General features: G+C 43.5%; 7 protein-coding genes and 1 non-coding gene across 8 annotated transcripts; 3 read left to right on the top strand and 5 right to left on the bottom strand.

The window, feature by feature from the left end:
• Positions 1-112: 112 nt before the first annotated feature.
• O0I10_006491 (uncharacterized protein) lies at positions 113-2,690 on the top strand (the record flags this gene model as incomplete). The annotated part of the gene is made up of 7 exons (XM_058486518.1): positions 113-208; positions 281-639; positions 697-884; positions 952-1,160; positions 1,232-1,642; positions 1,708-2,523; positions 2,586-2,690. The coding sequence occupies 7 exons, from the start codon at positions 113-115 to the stop codon at positions 2,688-2,690; spliced, it is 2,184 nt and encodes a 727-aa protein (XP_058342589.1).
• Positions 2,691-2,856: 166 nt separating this feature from the next.
• On the bottom strand, positions 2,857-4,632 carry O0I10_006490 (uncharacterized protein; the record flags this gene model as incomplete). Its single annotated transcript, XM_058486517.1, has 3 exons — positions 2,857-3,962; positions 4,025-4,411; positions 4,479-4,632. 3 exons carry the CDS (start codon positions 4,630-4,632, stop codon positions 2,857-2,859), a joined length of 1,647 nt encoding a protein of 548 aa, XP_058342588.1.
• Positions 4,633-5,416: 784 nt separating this feature from the next.
• Positions 5,417-7,049, bottom strand: O0I10_006489 (uncharacterized protein; the record flags this gene model as incomplete). Its single annotated transcript, XM_058486516.1, has 5 exons — positions 5,417-6,471; positions 6,564-6,602; positions 6,667-6,694; positions 6,758-6,882; positions 6,959-7,049. The coding sequence occupies 5 exons, from the start codon at positions 7,047-7,049 to the stop codon at positions 5,417-5,419; spliced, it is 1,338 nt and encodes a 445-aa protein (XP_058342587.1).
• Positions 7,050-8,094: 1,045 nt separating this feature from the next.
• On the top strand, positions 8,095-9,232 carry O0I10_006488 (uncharacterized protein; the record flags this gene model as incomplete). Its single annotated transcript, XM_058486515.1, has 3 exons — positions 8,095-8,130; positions 8,192-8,339; positions 8,412-9,232. The coding sequence occupies 3 exons, from the start codon at positions 8,095-8,097 to the stop codon at positions 9,230-9,232; spliced, it is 1,005 nt and encodes a 334-aa protein (XP_058342586.1).
• A 359-nt stretch (positions 9,233-9,591) lies between these two features.
• Positions 9,592-11,040, bottom strand: O0I10_006487 (uncharacterized protein; the record flags this gene model as incomplete). Its single annotated transcript, XM_058486514.1, has 3 exons — positions 9,592-10,436; positions 10,521-10,718; positions 10,866-11,040. The coding sequence occupies 3 exons, from the start codon at positions 11,038-11,040 to the stop codon at positions 9,592-9,594; spliced, it is 1,218 nt and encodes a 405-aa protein (XP_058342585.1).
• Positions 11,041-13,102: 2,062 nt separating this feature from the next.
• Positions 13,103-14,835, bottom strand: O0I10_006486 (uncharacterized protein; the record flags this gene model as incomplete). The annotated part of the gene is made up of 8 exons (XM_058486513.1): positions 13,103-13,365; positions 13,424-13,692; positions 13,757-13,992; positions 14,054-14,198; positions 14,263-14,366; positions 14,427-14,573; positions 14,636-14,725; positions 14,779-14,835. 8 exons carry the CDS (start codon positions 14,833-14,835, stop codon positions 13,103-13,105), a joined length of 1,311 nt encoding a protein of 436 aa, XP_058342584.1.
• Positions 14,836-15,353: 518 nt separating this feature from the next.
• On the top strand, positions 15,354-18,066 carry O0I10_006485 (uncharacterized protein; the record flags this gene model as incomplete). Its single annotated transcript, XM_058486512.1, has 3 exons — positions 15,354-16,139; positions 16,198-16,500; positions 16,558-18,066. 3 exons carry the CDS (start codon positions 15,354-15,356, stop codon positions 18,064-18,066), a joined length of 2,598 nt encoding a protein of 865 aa, XP_058342583.1.
• Positions 18,067-19,074: 1,008 nt separating this feature from the next.
• Positions 19,075-19,157, bottom strand: O0I10_006484. Its single transcript has one exon. It is a non-coding gene; the product is annotated as a tRNA-Leu (tRNA).
• Between the last annotated feature and the right edge of the window lie 462 nt (positions 19,158-19,619).

Here is a 19,619-nt window from a genome sequence, read left to right as displayed (position 1 = left end):
CACGTATTAACTATGCATTGAACGCGGAGGCCAAGACTTTCTTCCCTCTTTTTTCTCACTCCTTGTTACTCTCACGCCCCATTTCACTTCTTTCTCATTTCTCATTGTCAACATGGATTCAACAGCCAAAGCGACATTGGAAGGACGCAATGAGACGAGGCGATTTCCTTTTGAGGAGGATATTACCTTGGACAAGTTACGAGACAAGGTACTACTACTACATGCAGCTGCTGCTGCTACTTGACGGAAATTTATACATGTCATTAACATTGATGACTAGATCAAAACGTTGTTCAAGCTGCAGAGTGACAACTTTGATATACTCTACTACGATCCTGAGGATGCAAGTTCGGTGACGATGAGTGGCGTCTTGGATTTACGCATAGTAAAGTTACGACGTATTCGAAGATTCCGAGTCAAGGTGCATGAAGATGCACAGCCTTCGCCAGCAGTGAAGAACGCTCTTGAAAGGTTTGAATTCGAGTTGACAAGGTTACAAATGGAAGCTCGGCAGAGAGCCATGGACGACGTTGCCAAGAAGGCTGCGGCAAGCTATCACGAGGCGTTGGCGCCTCTTGTGCAACCATCATCTTCCGCCCGTTTATGCAGCCACTGCAACAAGAGTGTCCCACAGGATATGTAAGCTTCTCTCACTTTTCTCGTTTTTCGATCATTCATTCATTCATCCATCATTAGGCAACTTTACAGTTGTTCAACTTGCAAAGGAATCAATCTATGCGAAGGATGCAAATCGTCAATCAGCCATGAGCACAATCTATCATCAACAACAAACAACAACAACAACACTGTTCCTCCCGTGTATGCTTGCGACTATTGTGAAGCTCGTATTGCTGGTACCAGACATTCTTGTACCATCTGCAAAGGTAATCAAAGGATCTCTCTTCCTTTTCAATGCTTCTTTCTCACATGTTGTCGAATCAACATTATTAGACTTTGATCTCTGTCATCTATGCTACAAGCTTGGTGAACACGGCCACCATCCAAAGCACCCCTTTATTACACACCAGTCGCCTAGCCCTAAGCAGGAACAAGATCAACGTGGATCATCATCATCATCATCATCGTCTTCTTCTCCCAAGCGACATCTTGGTATCATTTGCGATCGCTGCGACAAGAGCATTGTGGGTATTCGTTACAAGGTAAATATGACAGCTATGTACCATCATCCAACAATGGTGGAGAAAGCTAATAGGAATCCATGATGATGTAGTGTGGTCATTGTACCGATTATGATCTATGTGAGATGTGTGAAACAATGGCACCTGATATCCACGATCCATCACACCTTTTTATCAAGATCCGCAATCCTGTGACCCTTGGCACGGATGTTCCTTTGTTATCCGCCAAATCCACCAACAACAATGTATTTCGATCCAAATGCAATTCACAGAGCTCGACACCTCGATATTCAGATTATTCCCCAATCCAGCTCAACCGCTTTGGAAGTATCAGCCTTGCAAGTCTTCAAAGCGTCACCAGCTCCACCACAAGCAAGAGATCAAATGTATTGGCCAAACCTGAAGCTCCTTCGAGCCCCAAGCTTTCTTTGTCAGCCAAGTTTGTCAACGACATGAATATCCCCGATGGCACCTCAATGGAAGCAGGTCGAGTAGTACGAAAGGTAAGCATGCATACATGACCAACGATGACCACTACCACCAGGGATGCTGATAACCTTTATTATAGATGTGGAAAATGTTGAATGATGGTTGTGATGTGTGGCCAAATGGTACAATCCTGCAACCTGTTTCCAGCAATGACATTGAAATGTTACGAGCCACCAACCAAGCTTTGCCAGCCACCAAACCTGGTTCCTTTGTTACCATCTCCACAATGATCACAATTCCACGACAACCAGGGCACTACCGCACTGAATTCAAGCTACGTAGTCCAAATGGCCAATTGTTTGGTGATGACTTGTGGGTGGATATCATCTCTGTGCCTGAAAACAACAGCAACAACAATAGTATGGTCTATCCCACCATCAGCACAGCTTCTTCTTCCGCCTCCTCCTCTTCGAATAACCAACAACGTCCATCCGCTGTTGATATTACATCTGTCATCCGCCATGATGAGTTATTGGATCCGTCAGATGAAAACGACGATGATGACGATGACCCATTCATGGATCCTTCAATCACCAGCTATACACCTTCTCGTCGATTAAGCAGCAGCAGCCTTGAAACATCCTCTGAGGAAGAGGAAGAGATCCATGGCAACAATGATGATGAGCCTCATCAAGGACATCACACATCATCACGTGCAAGCTCTGAAGAATTTGTGGTTATCGACAACAACAATGACCAGACTACACAAAATCCCCATGAGAAAACACCTCCCAAGGTTGCCACGCCAACGGCTTCGTTTCATCGGCAACCACCATCATCAACAACAACAAATACCAGCCCAGCAACTTCAACTCCCAACGCACAGCGCAATGTAGCTATTAACAACCCTGTGCCAGGTCTCTTTGATCAGCAAATGAGACAAATCCATGAAATGGTAAGTCGTAGTAGCCAAAGAATGAGAAAGCAATGACTGTATTGACACTTTCAAATCATTAGGGCCTTACTTTTTGTGATGAACTTGCTATTCGATTGTTGACTGAGTACAATGGCAATGTTGATCGTGCTGTACCTGAAATCCTCGAAAGATTGTATCCTGAGTAAAAAAAAGAAAAGAAAAGCATCATCTGAATATCACCTCCTTCCTTTATTGAAGCTATCAACAATAAATTGAATGTAAAACTTTGCATTGCGAATCTTCTCCCCTTTCGCTGTAGAAAAAGCCGCTATGTATGTATGGCCAACAATCATATAAAATACTTTATTGAGCTTACGATGACAAATCAATGTATGAGCCATGTAAAGTGGATGCTGCAAAATCACCAATGACGCAGACTGCAAGCTCTTCCATCGTCTTGGCATCAATAATGACCAACAGATTTTCGACACCATTAGCGTCAAAAGCGTTCACTTGAGTCAACAAGACACCTTCATCCTCTTGATCAGAGCCTGGTTTGGATACAAGAATGGGCTCTTGACATGCCCAGTGTTGTTTATCAAAGCGTGTGGTGGTACCTTGCTCTACGTCAACCTTGACAAGTCCCAGTTGAGGGAATGTGCTACTGTCTTTTGATACACTTGATGAAGAGGGAGTGATACCTGATGCTCCCCAAGCAAAGCGATAAGGTTGCATGGGACGTGCTACAGCAGGAAACTCAAATTGATCAGCCAAGACCTTGCGCTCCTTGAGCTGCCACGTGCGTGTGTCAATCCAAAAACGGCATAAGCGGCATACAGGGATGGTATCTTGACGAGGAGGATAGGTCATGCCATTCATTTTGCTTTCACTTTCTTGTTGATGAACGAGCGAGGTACTCTGAATCCCATTGGATCCAAACATGTGTGTATGCATCAAAATATCAGCATCGTCAAAAATGGGTGCATCCAACACAAGGTCGTTGTTGCTTTGGTCCTCGAATGCATTCACGTCATGAAACATGAAAAATCCAGGTCGAACCTCTACACTTGCTACATGCTGTTTCTCGACACGGCTCACAATGTGCAAGTAGGCAGGTGATCCTTGGTCCCAAGCAAGACCCGTTGCAAAGGATCCTGTTTCCATGGCATCCATACCACCATTCTTCAATCGTAAAGGGATCTCAGGAATAATAACATACGTAGGTGATAGCCAAAATGAATGAATAAAGGATGGCTCAATAGGCACGGGATCATTGGGTATCTTGCGATGGGTGATTGTGCCAAGGATGGTGGTCGTATTGGTTTTTGATTGATGACTAAAGACCGTGATACCAGTAGCAGGATGAGCCATAAAGTTGACAACTTCTCGAGTAACAGGGTCTACTTTTGCATGTGACGAGCTCATCATGCCTTCCAGCTTTGGATCAAGCTCACCATACTTGAAGGCTCTCTTTGGCTCTATGGTATGTAAGAAATCAGTCAATGTGCATAATATCGGGGGGAGATGTCTATGATTTTACCTAGTGTATCCGAGTGAATGTGTTGCTGATATGCACCTGAAGAACGTGCTACAACCACCAAAGGATCGCCATCTTCTTCGCTACTACTACCAGGTATCACGGGTGACACGGCTGATATGGTTTCTCCAGCTAACACTGCTGTTGGATCTGATGCAGGCGGTTCAAGCATCTTGGGTGCCTTCCACATCCAGCTATCTTTCTCTGGGGTATAGCCAACAAAGAGTGGCACCTGCTTCTTGTCCAAAAGTGCTTTTTCCACCGAGGCTGCAATATGTCGGGAATTGTATCGCACCTTGCCATCCTTAAATTCGAATCGATGTGCAAAAGGCATTCCATCCAATGCATGCGTGATCACGGTATCATTATCCAATTTATACTTGGCAGGGCCTAAAAGAGAGATATCAATCATGGTGAGTGAATGAAAAATGATAACCATCACCCATCATGTCTTTACCTGTACGATACATAATGCCATTGATCCAACGAGGGATAGAACCACGTCTGGGCTCAAGCCATATAGGTTGAGTAACTTCGGGTGTGTCAAGGAAAACATTGTCCTTTTGGAGCTTGTGATTGTATTCAGGATAAGGAGAAGAGGATTCAAGCATTTTGTTGTGGGATGTCTTCTTTGTTGTCATTTCATTGTCCAGCTCTTTTATACTTTTTTTTACTTCTCAGCATCGTACATAGTCTCTACTTTTTATTGTGTGGTACATCCCTTACGACCTTTCTCTCTCGCGCGAGATGACTGCTCGGAAGCGTTAGGTTGCTTTTTGAGAATAACCTTTATAATCTCGTTTCCGGTTAAATCCCAACCCCCCCTAGACACAGCCATAAATCCTCGTTGTAGGATGTCAACAATTGCAACCTTTGACTTTTTGATGTATATCATCACCTGCGTACATGTAAGAGAGCTGTTGTTAATCTGCCATTGAGAAGGACATGGCTCTTTAGGCAAATATGAATGGTCCCCTTACGCAAGAATCAACTCATGTATTTGGGAGTTAGATGGCTGTTGTCGGGTACCCACCCCTTCTAGGTACGTGGAATCAGCCCATCAACTTGTAAATGATGCACAAAGAACATAAACACGACAGGGGGCGGAAATCGAACACACATGCCAAATCAAGACAAAATAAAATGGATCGACAGGTTACAGCCACAAAAACCTTATTTGATTCTTTCTCATTCTGTACAGAAAAGGGAAACGATGCTTTTTTATACATGTAAATAATAGTACACAGGAGTAGAAAAGAAAAGTATATGAAGAAAGAAAGAGAGAGAGATGAAGGAAATGAGGAATCAACAACAAGGAAGGGTGGAAGAAGGGGATTATGCTTTGGGTGGTAATGGGGGAAATAAATAATGGAAGAGTACAAAAGATGGGGTTTTTTACTGTGGGCCAAATTCCTTCATGAGACCTTTAATAGCATCCATGCTGCCGAAAATCAAGCCAACGATACCGAGAAGAATGGCAACGGCACCAAAGATGAGCTCATACCAGGGCTTGTTGAAGAGACCAGTGAGACGATAATAAAAGATGATAGGGAAGATCAAAATCAGAGCACAATTGGAAAAGGCACCGAGAAGCGACATGATGTTGCCGAACGATGGGACTTCAATAGCGATGACGGTGACGACAACCATCATTGTGATACGCAAGAGAGCACGTAAAATGAATTCGAGCCAGCGTGAATGATGGAATGTTGAAATGTGCATTAACTTTTCGAGGTCGAGGGCAAATGATGTCATAAGGATGGGCATGGCAAGTAGCACGTGAGCGGTGATCAAGATGATAGCAGCGAGTTTGCCATTGTTCTCTGGCAAGCTGTTGTACATGGGCGATTTGACGACATCACCATAAATGTAGTAGGCAGGAATAGCTGACACCAAGTAGATAGCCACACACGTAGCGAGGCCTGCAAAGATCACACGATTCCAATGTTTGGGTGTACGCATGCCGGCTTCGACGTTTGGATAAACAGGGTTGCCACCAAAGCTGAATACGATGGAGCTCAATGCAACAGGAAACTTGTCCCAGATAACAGGATCATGGTGTGGGTTGAGATCACGTGAGTTTTGGTCAACGATCGCTTCGCCGAGTACAATGAGCACCACAATGACGGTTGTCAACATGCCAAAAAGACTGCCAATGCCGACTTCTTTGAGCGACTTGAAAAAGACAAAGGGGATACCCACCACCGCTGCCGAGATAATGGTCCAAATGGGCATTGTCAATTCAGCTGATGTGCCTGCGCATACTTGGTTAAGGTTTTGTCCAGCAAGCATCACCCAAAGGACAGGGACACCAATAAGGGTAATAGCCGTAAAAAAGAACGCGATCCAGCTGCCAATGACACCGAATGCTGCATGGGCCACCTCTTGGTACGAAGAAAGGCGTGATTGACCGTCGTGATACAAGCATCGAATAAGTACAACACCAGAATCTGAATACAAGCATGATTTGCATAATGTGTGCGTGGGAAAGATGTGAATGAGAATCGATGCCACATTAAACGTCAAAAGTAGGATGACTTACAAGTAGAAAAGATCCAGCTGAGAAATAGAATTAACAAGCCTGCCCAAAAAGTATGGATTCATCAGTATGCTTCGTCATACCACGTCATTTTAGCTATACCTACCTATCCAACCACCTTGTGCAAGTGCATACTAATAAAGAGATAGATACATGTGAACATCTTGATAATCAATAAAGACTCGGGGAATTCTTACTGGTAATTGGAGTGCACCGGTGCCTGCCACAACACAGACAATGTTGAAATAAGCGAGGAAACTGGATCCTTGACCTTCTCGGTCAATACCATGATTGAAGCGGCCAACATCGTATTCGATGTCAACTAATGATGGATGGTGGTGGTGGTGGTGTCAACATAGGGCTATAACGGATTATTGACAGCTATTTATTATCATTACCTCCGGAAGATGTTTCTTCTTTAAAAGAAGCGGCGGCGGTTACGGATGCTGCAGGACTAGCCTTTTCGGCTTTTGAGTTAAAGAAATTCATGACAGCAGCATCAACACGGGTGGTGGTGGAGGTGGAGGTGTGGTATCAGAGAAAGGTGATGCTGGTGGTGCTGGTGGTGGTGACGAGAAGTTATCGGCGACGATGACAAAACGGAAAGAGAAATACGGCTGTTTTAGATCAAATTCTTTGAAGACCAACAAATGGCGGAGTGCTGTGTTTATAATCTTGGCCCTGCTAGAGAGCTTTTCGACAATAGTCATTGGTCCTTTTTACATCATTCGAAAACACCGTATGGGCATAAAGTTATATCAAAATCCATTTACATGCATATGCATGGGCTTGGGAAAGAGCAATTACAACTGAACATGTCACATGCCAATGGTGATTGCATTGTCTTTATTGTTTTCTGCACATGATGTGTATGCTATGTATATGCGGAGAAGAGTTGTGGAGAAGGGTGGCACAACGCCTGCTATTCGTCAATCCCGCAAAAGAAACAACAGTCTAAAAGACGTAACCACTGAAATGACTGATGTTGTATATATTTCAGCCACTACGCTTTATCAGGAACCCGTCGGAGCAGAGTAAAAGGAATTGATTGACAGGTTTCTTGGTAATCGAAGCACTGTGTTACGCAAAATCTGGTGATCATCCTTCTCGTTACTTTATTACAAACATCAAGGACACCCTATGTTTACAATTACACGTAAGATTTATTCGTTTGTCAACAATAATCGAGCGAGAAAGCTAATGCTACTATGGGTCTTCATACCAATGGCGTGTTCAATGATTGTAAACCATGTTGTTGTCCTCTGAATAAACCGCTCCCGATCCCATTAGGTATTTAACATGTGAGCATTGTTTTGGTTTTCATCATCTTGCTGCATGCAGGAAAGTAGCATACATTTTCCCATTTGGATAAGCTCAAAAGAAATAGCCCAGCCATATATACAAATCGGAGAACCATTGGTTGCTCAGCACTTCTTTCGCTTTTTACTCCTCGCATGGGCCAGCTATTATGATAGTGGACGGCAAAAAGGTCGCATGTGGTATGTCATTGTAAACCTCATTCACTCCTATTCCCATGTGTCTCATTTATCTTTTAGCAACGTGTATCAAGGTACTATTGGCCCCGCTTTGCTTTTGCATGTAGCAGCGATTTGCTAAAGCCATTGTTGTAGGGTCATCGAGCTTCCCACTGCAATCACAAGGATCGACCACTGATAGAAATCAAAAAGAAAGGACGACCTGCAACACAATGTTCTCGCTGCCGAGAGTTACGACTGGTTCGACAACTCCATGTAAAATGCGACTGCAACGATACACCTGGTATGTTGTGCGTGTGTGTGGGAGTGCCATATAAATTCGGTGCATTAACACCCTCTGTTTTTCCCTCGACAGTAATACGGCCACGATCCATCAAGAAACCAACAAAAGAAAAAGCCATCCATTCCAGCTTACGCGCTATTGCACCTAGACCCATACGTATTACTTTGAGTGAGGAAGAAGGGACGATAGATAACAGTGTTGCCAAGCCATCATGTTGCTCATCCCAAAATACCAGGGCATCCAACAACAACAACACCATTTCGCATTCTCCTATCAGCACACCACCCGTTGCTATGACTACCACCTCCTCTTCTTGTTGCTCCTCCTCTTCTTCATCATCATCACCATCACCATCACCACCACATTCATCTACTACATCTTGTTGCTCTTCTTCATCATCACCATCTTCATCCTCACCGATCTCATCTTCACCGCAGCAACAGCAACAGCAGCAGCCATCATCCTCATCATGTGGCGATTCTTGTTGTGGCACAGCTCCAACGATAGCAAAAGCAGCCTCGAACAAACGTGTACGCCTAGTCACTTGTCGTTGTGGCGATTCGTGTGCATGTCCTGGTTGTGATGCACATCCATCTCGTGCTATGAGAGGTTCTTCTGATCCCTATGTCAACACCAATGATGATGATGATAATCCAAGACGTCAACTCTCTATTGCAGCCATATGCTCATCCACTACTCCTGATTCAGCATCTTCATCGTCATCATTACCACCACCACCACCGTCATCCCATATCAACACCAAACCATCGATTATCGATAAGCCTTCCTCTGTATTAACCGAAAGTGGTGTCGAGCTATGCGGATGTGGATGTTCCCAATTACTTCAAGATTGCTCTGGATGTGGTTTCAATGACCTGTGCCGAAGTAAGTAAAGCATCATCATCCTCCTCCTTTAAACAAAAGAAGGTATTCATCATTTCATCATCATCTCATTAGGTTCCTTTCGGTAACGTGTGTATGTGTGTCAGGTGGGAATGGATGAAGAAGGTTTGAAGGCTACGACTACTATCTGTAAAAGGCACCAGGAGGAGGACAGGCGAGAGGGAGCTACATTTATTTTGTTTTCCAGGGAAAAAAAAGAGTCAATTTGTAATTGTATGTTCATGCAACGAGAAGGATAGAAAGAGAAGAAGAAAAAACTAGGTAGTAAGAAAATGTAATATAAGGTTTTGAGAAGGGGTTGTTATGGGCGTGCTTTTGCAAACGATAAAAATCAAAATCTTTTTTATGTCTAATCACCCGTTCGTCGACGTGATGCAGCATCGTGATGATTACTCATGGCACTCGATGGTCTGCTTGGTGGATGATGATGATGATGATGATGCTGTTGTTGTTGTTGTTGATAAAATTGTTGTTGTTGCATGTGATGGTATTGGTTGGGATCCATCATGATAAGGGATGGCGAGGAAGATACGGCGGCAGCGCCCATTTGATAGGGGTATACAAAGTTTGGCTGTTGTGGTTGTTGTTGTTGAGGTTGATACATGTTGGCTGCATGAAGATACTGACGATGGTGTTGCTTTTGTTGCTCAGATGCCTGTTTTTGCATTGCTTGAAAGCTAATGCTATGTGAGCCAGGTTCGGGCAAGTTGGCCAATAACCCTTTTTCAATCTTGACATGCGACGTGTTGACTTTGGGTTTGGTGTTTCTTTTCATCCCAGCTTTTTCTTGCTCCAATTGCTTAAGCAAATCCATACCGCTCACACGATGATGTCGCTGTGCTACCCCTCCTCCTGCTCCTGCTCCTGCTCCTGATGCTGACAGATTGTTGTTGTAGTGCTGTTGGAACTGCGCTAGCTGAGTCTGTTGGTATTGTTGCATTTGCTGCAAGTGATGGATATGTGTGCCTTCAGTCGCCGATAAATCAAGATGTCCATCCGAATGTCGCTTGGCTACTTCACTAGGTCGTTGCTGTGGTTGATGTTGAGGATGATGTTGCTGTGGAGTAGGTGAACGTCGACCACCACTACTAGTACCGGCAAGGTTGCTTGTTGATCCAACACCACTCAAACGTCGATACATTGGACTAGGTGCAATCACCAATTCATCGTCACTATCATCATCTTCATCATCGTCTAAAAATATAAAACAATGTTATTCATTGTCGTGGTTGGTGCATGTCCCCCTCCTTTTTCCCCAACAAGGAATTGAATTCTTACCTTCGTCATCACTTGGAAGTTGTGTTTTACGATGCTGTGGTGGTGGCGGCGGCTTTGACGTGATAGAACTTGCCGGCCTTTTTTCCTTGAAATCTTCATCATCAGAGCTATCGCCTTCATCTTCATCTTCATCATCGTCTTCATCATCGCTGGGTACACATTGACGATTACGATGGCTGCTGCGTGGTGTTTTTTTCTCTATTACCAAAAAACGTATTAAGATTACTATGCAAGAACCAAGATTGAAATACGAGGAAAGGGGGCCCGACAAAGGGGATCGGGGTGTTTGTGTGGGTGTGTGGGGAGAATCAAAGAATGGATAGATCTTTTTGCCCTGTAACTCACCCTGCGTGATTGTGATAGACGGTAATCCACCGCCATTACGGCTCACTGGTCGAGAGGATGAGGAAGCCGATGAAGATAAAAATGAGCTTGCGTGAGTGGTCGTTGCAAGAAGATCTGGTTGGGTATCAAAGGAGAGGTGTGTCAAGTCCAATGCAAGATTATCCACGGTGGACATGTTGAAGGATATAATCAAAAAGTTGGGAAAGGGAAAAGAAAAATAGAAAAAGAGAATCCGTTTTGGGATTTATATAAACAAGGCCTCTCTTTTTTGCGTGGCGAAAGAGGAGAGATAAAGAGTGCAGTATATGTATGGTGTATGCCTCCCCCCAGCATCAGCGTCTTTCTTCTTCTTGTTCAATCCACCCCCAAAACCCCTGATCCACTCTCTCTCTTTCTCCATCCACTCGAACAAAAATAGGCATGTAAAGAGACAATTTATCAATATTGAGGGTCTGGGCTCTTTCATTCTCTTTTCTTGTATCGGTGCATCTCGATCTACTCTTTTGCTCTCCTGGATCATGTACACACATGGTCAAATAGTTTCTGTCTCACCCGTTTTTTTGGGCACTCGGCATAGTGTTTATATAAATGTACGTGCATGTGCTTGCATATGCGTATGTTGAATGTGTATGTGTGGTGTGAGACCATCTTTACAGCTCAAAAGCCAATGAGAAGGAGCGAATGGGTAATAGGATGTGCGTATGTTTATGTGCCCTGCTGTCTTTTTCCCCTTCCCCCCAACGAAAATAACTCAAAGCGCGCGGTTACACCACACAACATGGCAAATGGCAATGATCCAATAAGCGTTCATTTACCATGCCCTGCCTGTGCTGAAAAGCTCTCTTTCTAATTTTACATTGGGAGATGCAGACCATCAACAACGCCCATCACAAGCTTTCTTTCACTGTTTTGGCAAGGTTCATTGTAGTGATTATGCAGCCTTGCGTATATTTATGGTAGTGCGTTCGTATATAGTAAAGGATAACCAATGTCATCATGTTTATGACTGCCCGGCCCTGGTTTTGTTTGTGCGGCGGGAACATCCTCTGTTGACAGGCATGTGCCTTTTTTAGTCCAATAAATGGCTGTTCGAAAATGGCAAAACCATCGACGATATGCGGCGGCGACAATAATCAGCCACTTTCCTAAACAATGATTTCATGCTTAATTACAGCGAAAGAGAATGAAAGTCTCGACATCATTATTACAACGAACAGCGGATGATAAAGCCAACAAGTGCTGTAAATCCTTGTTCCTATCTCCACCTCGAATCCCATATACAAAACATGCCCGATGTCGGATCCTTTTACATACAGCAGCAGCATCATTTCAGCCCAATTGCATGATGACATTGTATGCAAATGAACAGACCTTTGCTTCATGCCAACAAAGTATGCGACGTGGTATGCGATGATGACAAAGAAAAGCCTCGACTCAGCCAGTTGAATGTACCATGTGATACGTTGCACGGAACATTCGTGCCACGTGGAATAGACCATCCAATCATTCTGCTGTGGCTGGGCCTCATGTCCACAATGGCAATTGTCAATAATAACACCATTGCAACACAAGTTATCCAATCACTTGGGCCGAGGTAATGGAAGAGGGCTCACCCGCACACACATACAACCAGTGTAAATAAGCAAGCATTGGGGAAAAGGAGAAAGCGCACACAAAGTTCTAGGCTCTCCCTGAACGACTGCAAGAAGGCGCATTGAGTTATGGTGGGCGTATTGCAGATTGCATAATTGTTGCCACCAAAAGTAAAAATTGCAGGTCATTATCCAATTAACTCTAATTGCTCTAGTACCAAATCTTGGGTCTCTTGGAGTAGTTGTCTATGCATGCATTATGCAGCTTATGCATTTTCTGGAGGTTCTTGATAATACGTTTGAATTGCACAAGAATCGATTGGCATGATTTCTCATCCTTGATTAACATGGAGATGCCCATAATGACCAGCCATCGTGTTACGTCGTTGTATGGTTATTGCTATGATACATAAAGCTACACACGTCCATTGCCTTTATGCATCCACCAGGCATGTATCTTTGTTGTACATAGTTTGGGGTGAATTCAATGGCGCCAATCCTAGGTCCTCAATCACGTCATGGTGTGTATTAGGAAACTCTTAACCTGCTGCTGCCGTTGCCATGCAACGCATCTTTTTTCCACATATTGGTTGTCCAAGCACATATCAACACAAAAGGAATGTGATTGAAACGTTGACAAGTACACTACTTTGCAGCTGCTTTATTCTTTCTGATGGGTTTGTCAAAATGGGGACGCTTCCAAGAGGCCTTTGATTCATCTTTGACACCATCGAGAACACGTTTTTGCAAGCTAGCAATGATGTTGCGTAGCTGCCAACAATATTGGACGGTGCTAACAATGGTGGCAAGGTCGTGTTGCCCACGTAGAAGGCTGAACTCGGCAAGTCTTGTTAAAGCATACACCGCCTCCGACACCATCTCCATCTTGTAGCTGGTACACTCGTGACCTTGTTTTATTTTCATACACTTTAATGACATGGCCATGATGTGATGTAACTTCCTTACCTTCCACAAGCAGACCACAAACGACAGGGGATGGGACACGAGCATCCACCATGGCATCTAGCATCTTCTTCATCTCCAATGCCAGCTTGCAACGATCATTCAGTAGCTGTTGACCGCTGCTGGCATGGGGCTTTTTAGCCTCGATGACAAAGACATCGTGAAAGATCTTTTCACTGCGAGTTTGAATTGACGCAATATAATCAGGCAAGTGTATTGCCATTGATGCTGCTTTGCCTTTTGCGTCACATTGCAAGCGTTGTCGACCAGACCTAAAAAACGTTGAATGTTATTGTTGACATCTTAAAAGCATAATGCATGACATCAAATACTTACCAGCTGTAACGAATTCCGCTCATGAAGCTAATGCAATGATCAATAAAGTCTTGTAAATGTTGTCTGCAAAAGGTATCCTCGGTGATGCTGCCATGTTGCCAGTTAGCGAGCTTGATGCTTGTGTCACGTAAAATATCGAGAATCGCCAAAGATTGCTCGTCTTGTGGGCTGTCAAGCAATTTGCCTTCAATTTCATGCAGCTCTCTACGCACCGCATGTTTACCTTTACCAATGGCCTACATGATAGCCCTGTAAACGTTACCCTTTTCATTCTTAAAATGATAGTTGCTACAATACCTGCTGCACACGATGGCACCATACAATGCTTTGATCAGCAGCTGCTTCAAAACCTTGATCCATTCCAAGTTCCTTGACAATGGTCTCTGGCAACCCATCATATGGGAGCACGTCATCGTGAAAGGGAAAGATGAAATTCAAAGACCTGTAGAATGATATAGCAAGTTGGTGTTATTGATTAATCATTTAGCTATAAAACGGAAGCTTACATGATACGGGCATCCGAAATGTTTTTGAGTCTCTTGGCAAGTGACAAGGATCGTGCTCTGAACTCCATCAATTTAGAGGTGATGTCGATGTTATCAACTACCCACTAGTAAGCAGCAACATGAATCAGCTTATGAGGTTGGATGATCATGCATGATCCTTTTACCGTTTCAAGGGGCTTGTCACCAATTTCTGGGCGCTCTTGCCCAGAGCCAGTCAAATAGTCAATCACGGTGGTCGCGTTTGGACGCTCATCTGCCGAGGATTCGATAGCAAGCTCTTCAAACTTGGCACTTAGATAATCAGGCGTGGACTTTTTTTTTATGTAAAGGTTAATTAAATAGCTCATCATGGTATGTAATAGGATTGACTTACTACAGCTGTCTCTTTTTGGCGTGAAGAAGAGGGGGAGGAGGTGGTGATGGAGGAGTCGAAGATATTCTTAACATCCTTTGTCTCCTCCTTCTACATCATGAAAGGGTTAGCATGCTTTTATGAAAACGACAAACTCGTCATACTTTTACAGAGGCAAGCTTGGCACTGTTATCGGTGAGTAATGCGGCGCTACGGGTCATTTGTGAGAATTCGCGAAAGAGATGTCAACAAGCAAATGTATCAATTTGGAAAGTAAAAGCCATAGCAGAGTAGGACGTGTGTAACACGCTTCAGGAGCAAAATATCCGAGCGTCTCCAAGTTGGCACTCTCCTTGTGATTAGCCTCTTTGTGGTAAACAAGGCATTGAAAGATGACTGATTAAGGGAATTGTATTAAATTGAATATGATTGCTGTAGTTGACCAGCCATATCTTGACTCTAATTGTATACATCAAGGCTCCAGTGTAGTAGCAGTAGTACAACTAGCAAGGGGTGATGATTTATTGGCAACATTAATGGTATCCATGGGCATGATGAATTGGGGAATGGATGTGGTGGGGTTGCTATGAAACAAGATGCGCGCATAAAACTATGTTGGTGGTTGGTAATCCAGGAACCAGCGCTCGTGACCTCTGTTTATGACCATTAGATTGAATGGCAAGTGAAACCATCATTTCTTCCAGCTGCATATATTGAACTTTATGGTCCTTCGTCGACAATGCGGCCGCCTTCATTCAGCAATGGCCTCGACACACGTTTTCCACCAGCTTCTGGCAACCCACAGTCTCCCTCATCACCGGTGAATAGGTCCTACAATGACTACTACAATGCAAAGCAACGAAGGATGAATAACCCAATGGGCAACCACCTCGGCACAGACATTGCAGTCGATCTTGGTTCTCCAGCACGTCGTAGACCATTGTCTTCTTTTTGGTCTGTCAAGGACAAGCCGCGTCGATTCTTTCAACCCCATCGTTATCGCTACTACCATCGCAATCGCTGGTGGTTAAGGCCGTTGCTTGTTATCTTGTTTCTTGCTCTTGTATTCGGTTACATACCCTTTTTCCACCTTTCACTACCGAATCCCACCACTTCATCCAATGTACAAAGCACCAGCAGTCAGTATCGTGATCAACTCCTCCTCTATCGTATCATTGGCAATGATCTTCCACCGCGCCATAAGGAAGGGCAGACATTATCTAATCTACGCTTTATCCTTGAGCATGAGCCATCATTTCCAAATACGCGTAAAATATTCGTCCTCAATCGTATCACCGATCCCGTCAATGAACGCGCCATTATTCAACTGCTGGAACGTTACAATGCCGAGTATTTGAACATTGCATTCAATGAGACCGAATACCAGCGTATCGATTTTCGATTAGAGGATTTCCCAGAACCTGATTTCTTGCATTCGGATGATTATCGACGATTCTCCAAAGTAGCCAAGCTGCGTGCCCTTGATTACACCTATCATGATAAGAACCTTTATGCAATGAATAATGTAAGGATCATGATCATCATGGAAGGATGACAGGGAGTATTAATACATTGGATCATAGAATGGTGGTCGCAATACAGCCTTGGCTCATGGTCGCTCAATTGGAAATGCAAAGTGGATTATGCCATTTGATGGCAACTGTTATCTCAGCCAGAATGCATTTGACGAGATCAAGACACAATTGGATCGATTCGGTGATGATACAAAGTACTTTGTTGTGCCCATGACACGTCTCTTGAACAATTCGGATCTCTTGAACAGCATGGATGAACGTCCACGTTCGCATGAAGAACCACAAATCATTTTTCGCTTTGATGCAGAGGAAGAGTATAATCTCAACATGCGATATGGAAGACGTAGCAAGGTAAGGGACATGGGTGATGAAATCAACAATCAAGGTATTAATTAGTACTGCTTGCAGCTGGAATTGTTATGGCGACTTGGTGCCTTGGAGAATCGCAAATTGAATCGACCTACTGTTGCTTGGGAACCAAAGGAACGAGCCTATAGCAAGGATAAGGGCAATTTCCGGTTCATTGGATGGGTGTTTCGATTGTTTTCTGGTAACCAGGCACAAGAGGAAAGCAAAAAAGAGGCATCATCCATCCGTGCCTTTAATCGACTTTTGGCTATTCAATCGACATTGGATGCTTTGGATGAACGTATTGCGAGACATACATTCCGTCACGATCGTCTTTTTCTCTACAATGAAACCGAATTGGCACATATCCGTCATCGATTTTGGAGCGAGGATTCATCCATCTTATCAAGCATGACCATATTCCAACAGCGTGTTGATGATGTTTTATTACACACACGAGAACAGCTAGCACCTATGGCAGCGACCGATGATGTGGACCATATTTTGGATGCTGGTATGAGTATCAACAGCGAGCATCACCCTGGTATCAATCCTCCCGCCTTGGATACGTTGGGATCATTGACACGCAACATTACGACACTTGCACTTGGGAACTATCTCCTTGGCAATGAAAAGTATGGTCGATGGGCAGCCAACTTAATCCGCGTCTACTTTCTCAGTGAACGAGCATTGGGTGACCAGCAAAGCGAATACAGCACTGCACGCATGACATCTGAGAATACGCATCTATTCGAGTTTTTATCGGACCAAGGCTACTCATTTCCAAGTCTCAATCGTGTATCCCATGTGATGCCCAAATACACCGACAGCAAACTCATATCCACCATTGATCTCAGCAAGACCGATTTGACATTGCTACTTGACGCCATGCGGTTATTACGTCGTGCACAAATGCTGTCACATAAGGAGTATGCAGAATTACAAACGATGATGGCTCAAGTACTCGAGTATTTGGTGGCAGTACCCACGGGCATCCATTTAGCTCAAATGACCGATCATAGAGGTGTGCTTTACGATTTGCAAGTAACGGCACTAGCAGCATTCACAGATGATGTTCGATTCTTATTGCGAGTAGCCAACCGATGTCGAATGCGTATTGGAAAACAATTCTTGAAAGATGGATCACAACCCTATCAGGACATCTCTGCACATGCAAGATTGAATGGAAGACAAGTCGATCAGAGCACTGAAGATGCCATTTTATTCCATTATCGCTCGCTCAACCTTCAATATTGGACAATCCTTGCGCGTGGTATTCAAAACAGTGGTGTTGCCAATGACATTTGGCATTATACAGCCAACAATCAAGGACGCATCTCTCATGCAGTAGTCCACCATTTACAACAATACTCGCCTTTTGCCAACGATCAAGAAAAACAACAACGTCTAGCCCTATTGACACGATTGGCATACTCAGCTTTCACATACAGTAATGCATTTGAGGATGATGTTACTCGTCAATCTACGCAACAGGATTTGGATTGGATAGACAATTATCAAAAGACACGTGATGAAAGTATGGGTATCCTAGCCTATTTATTCATCTGATGATCATCATCATCCCCTACTACTATTATACATGTGCATTCAATAGACTTTTACTACCCTATATTACATTTCCAATCATAATGGCTTCTCATTACATAATAAAAATTGGGTCAATCTCGGATACACTTTTGAATAGATACCATTGTAAGCAGGGATAGAGGCATCTCACATTTGGATCCGGATCCAAAAAAGGTCCAACGTTTATGCCAAAATGTCGTGATCAAGAATGGCTGCAAAGCAAGGCCAGGACAACAATGATAGAAGATGACTTTTTACGAGAGATGAAGATGATTTATTTTAGAATACAACATGTTCTTGTATATGTGTGTGGATGTAGATTCTAGAAAAGAAGGGAAAGGGAAAGTGTTGGAAGGCTGTGACCGTGTGTGATGTGTAAAGGAATGTCGAGGAAACATGGATGGAAACCATGTGATCTACCAAGAGGTAAAGAAGTATATCCGAAAATGCGTCAAAAGGAATGTCATGGCATCATGGATCAAAATCATGTGATCTCGTCAATGATCCGTGTAAGGCTGTTTATTGATAAAGAATAAAAATCACCTGGCCAAAAGGTTAATATGATAGCCAAGCGAGAACAACGATAAACGATACACACCATAGCAATTAGGTGGTTTTGTAATAGCAAGAAAGAAAACAATAACGTGCTCGACAAAGGCACAAAAAGGACAAACAAGTGAAGAGGAAACAATCATCATTAAGTAAATCTGCGCAAGGAACAGCAGAGTGGGGAGCTTACAGAAAAAGATGTAAGAACGGGGAGAAACATCCAAGCAATCAAAGGTGAATAAAAGTAATGAAGAAGGGAAGAAAGTGAACAACAAAGAGAAGGATTTAAATGTCAAAGAGGAACTATCCTGCAGGAAGTGCTAGAGTAAAGGAGGCGGCAAAAGAGCAAGATGAATCAGTCAAAAGGATACAGAAGTATAGCCGACAAAAACAACGCTCACAATCACGTGACCAAAATCCAAAATTTTTTTGCCAAAAGTTTGGTAACAGTGAGATTCGAACTCACGCCTCTTGCGAGACCAGAACTTGAGTCTGGCGCCTTAGACCAACTCGGCCATGTTACCGTTACATTTGACACGTTCGTGTGCCGTTTTGTCGGCCTCGATTCCTTAACAAGGAAGGTGAAATCACGTGTGCAGCATGAAGACCCAACTTGGATCATGTGACCCAAGATCCTGAAGCGACAACCAAGATCACATGATTTAAGTCACATGATTTGAGCGAGCCCTTCACCTTCATCCGGCCCATCCTTCATTTACATGTCGTTCCTTTCTTTCCCTTTTGATTCATTTTCCATTATGTTCCTTATCATTCCTGTCACTTATGGTAAACACGTCTTTGCTTCTTTTATTGTCGATTCCATCATTTTCTAGAACCATAGTATAAGCATTCCTGTCATTTCCATACATCGAGTATATATATATGCAAAGTATCTATTCAATAAACGAGGAGGTTTTTGTCGAGTTCTTTTCTTCTTTTACGTTTTCCCCTTTTCTCTCTCTCTCTCTTGGTTCTTTATTGGAGGT

Source organism: Lichtheimia ornata (assembly GCF_029851405.1).
Source record: "Lichtheimia ornata isolate CBS 291.66 chromosome Unknown scaffold00029, whole genome shotgun sequence".
Taxonomy (NCBI): Eukaryota; Fungi; Mucoromycota; class Mucoromycetes; order Mucorales; family Lichtheimiaceae; genus Lichtheimia; species Lichtheimia ornata.
Note: the sequence above shows the minus strand (reverse complement) of the source record. Positions and strands in the feature narration are given on the sequence as shown.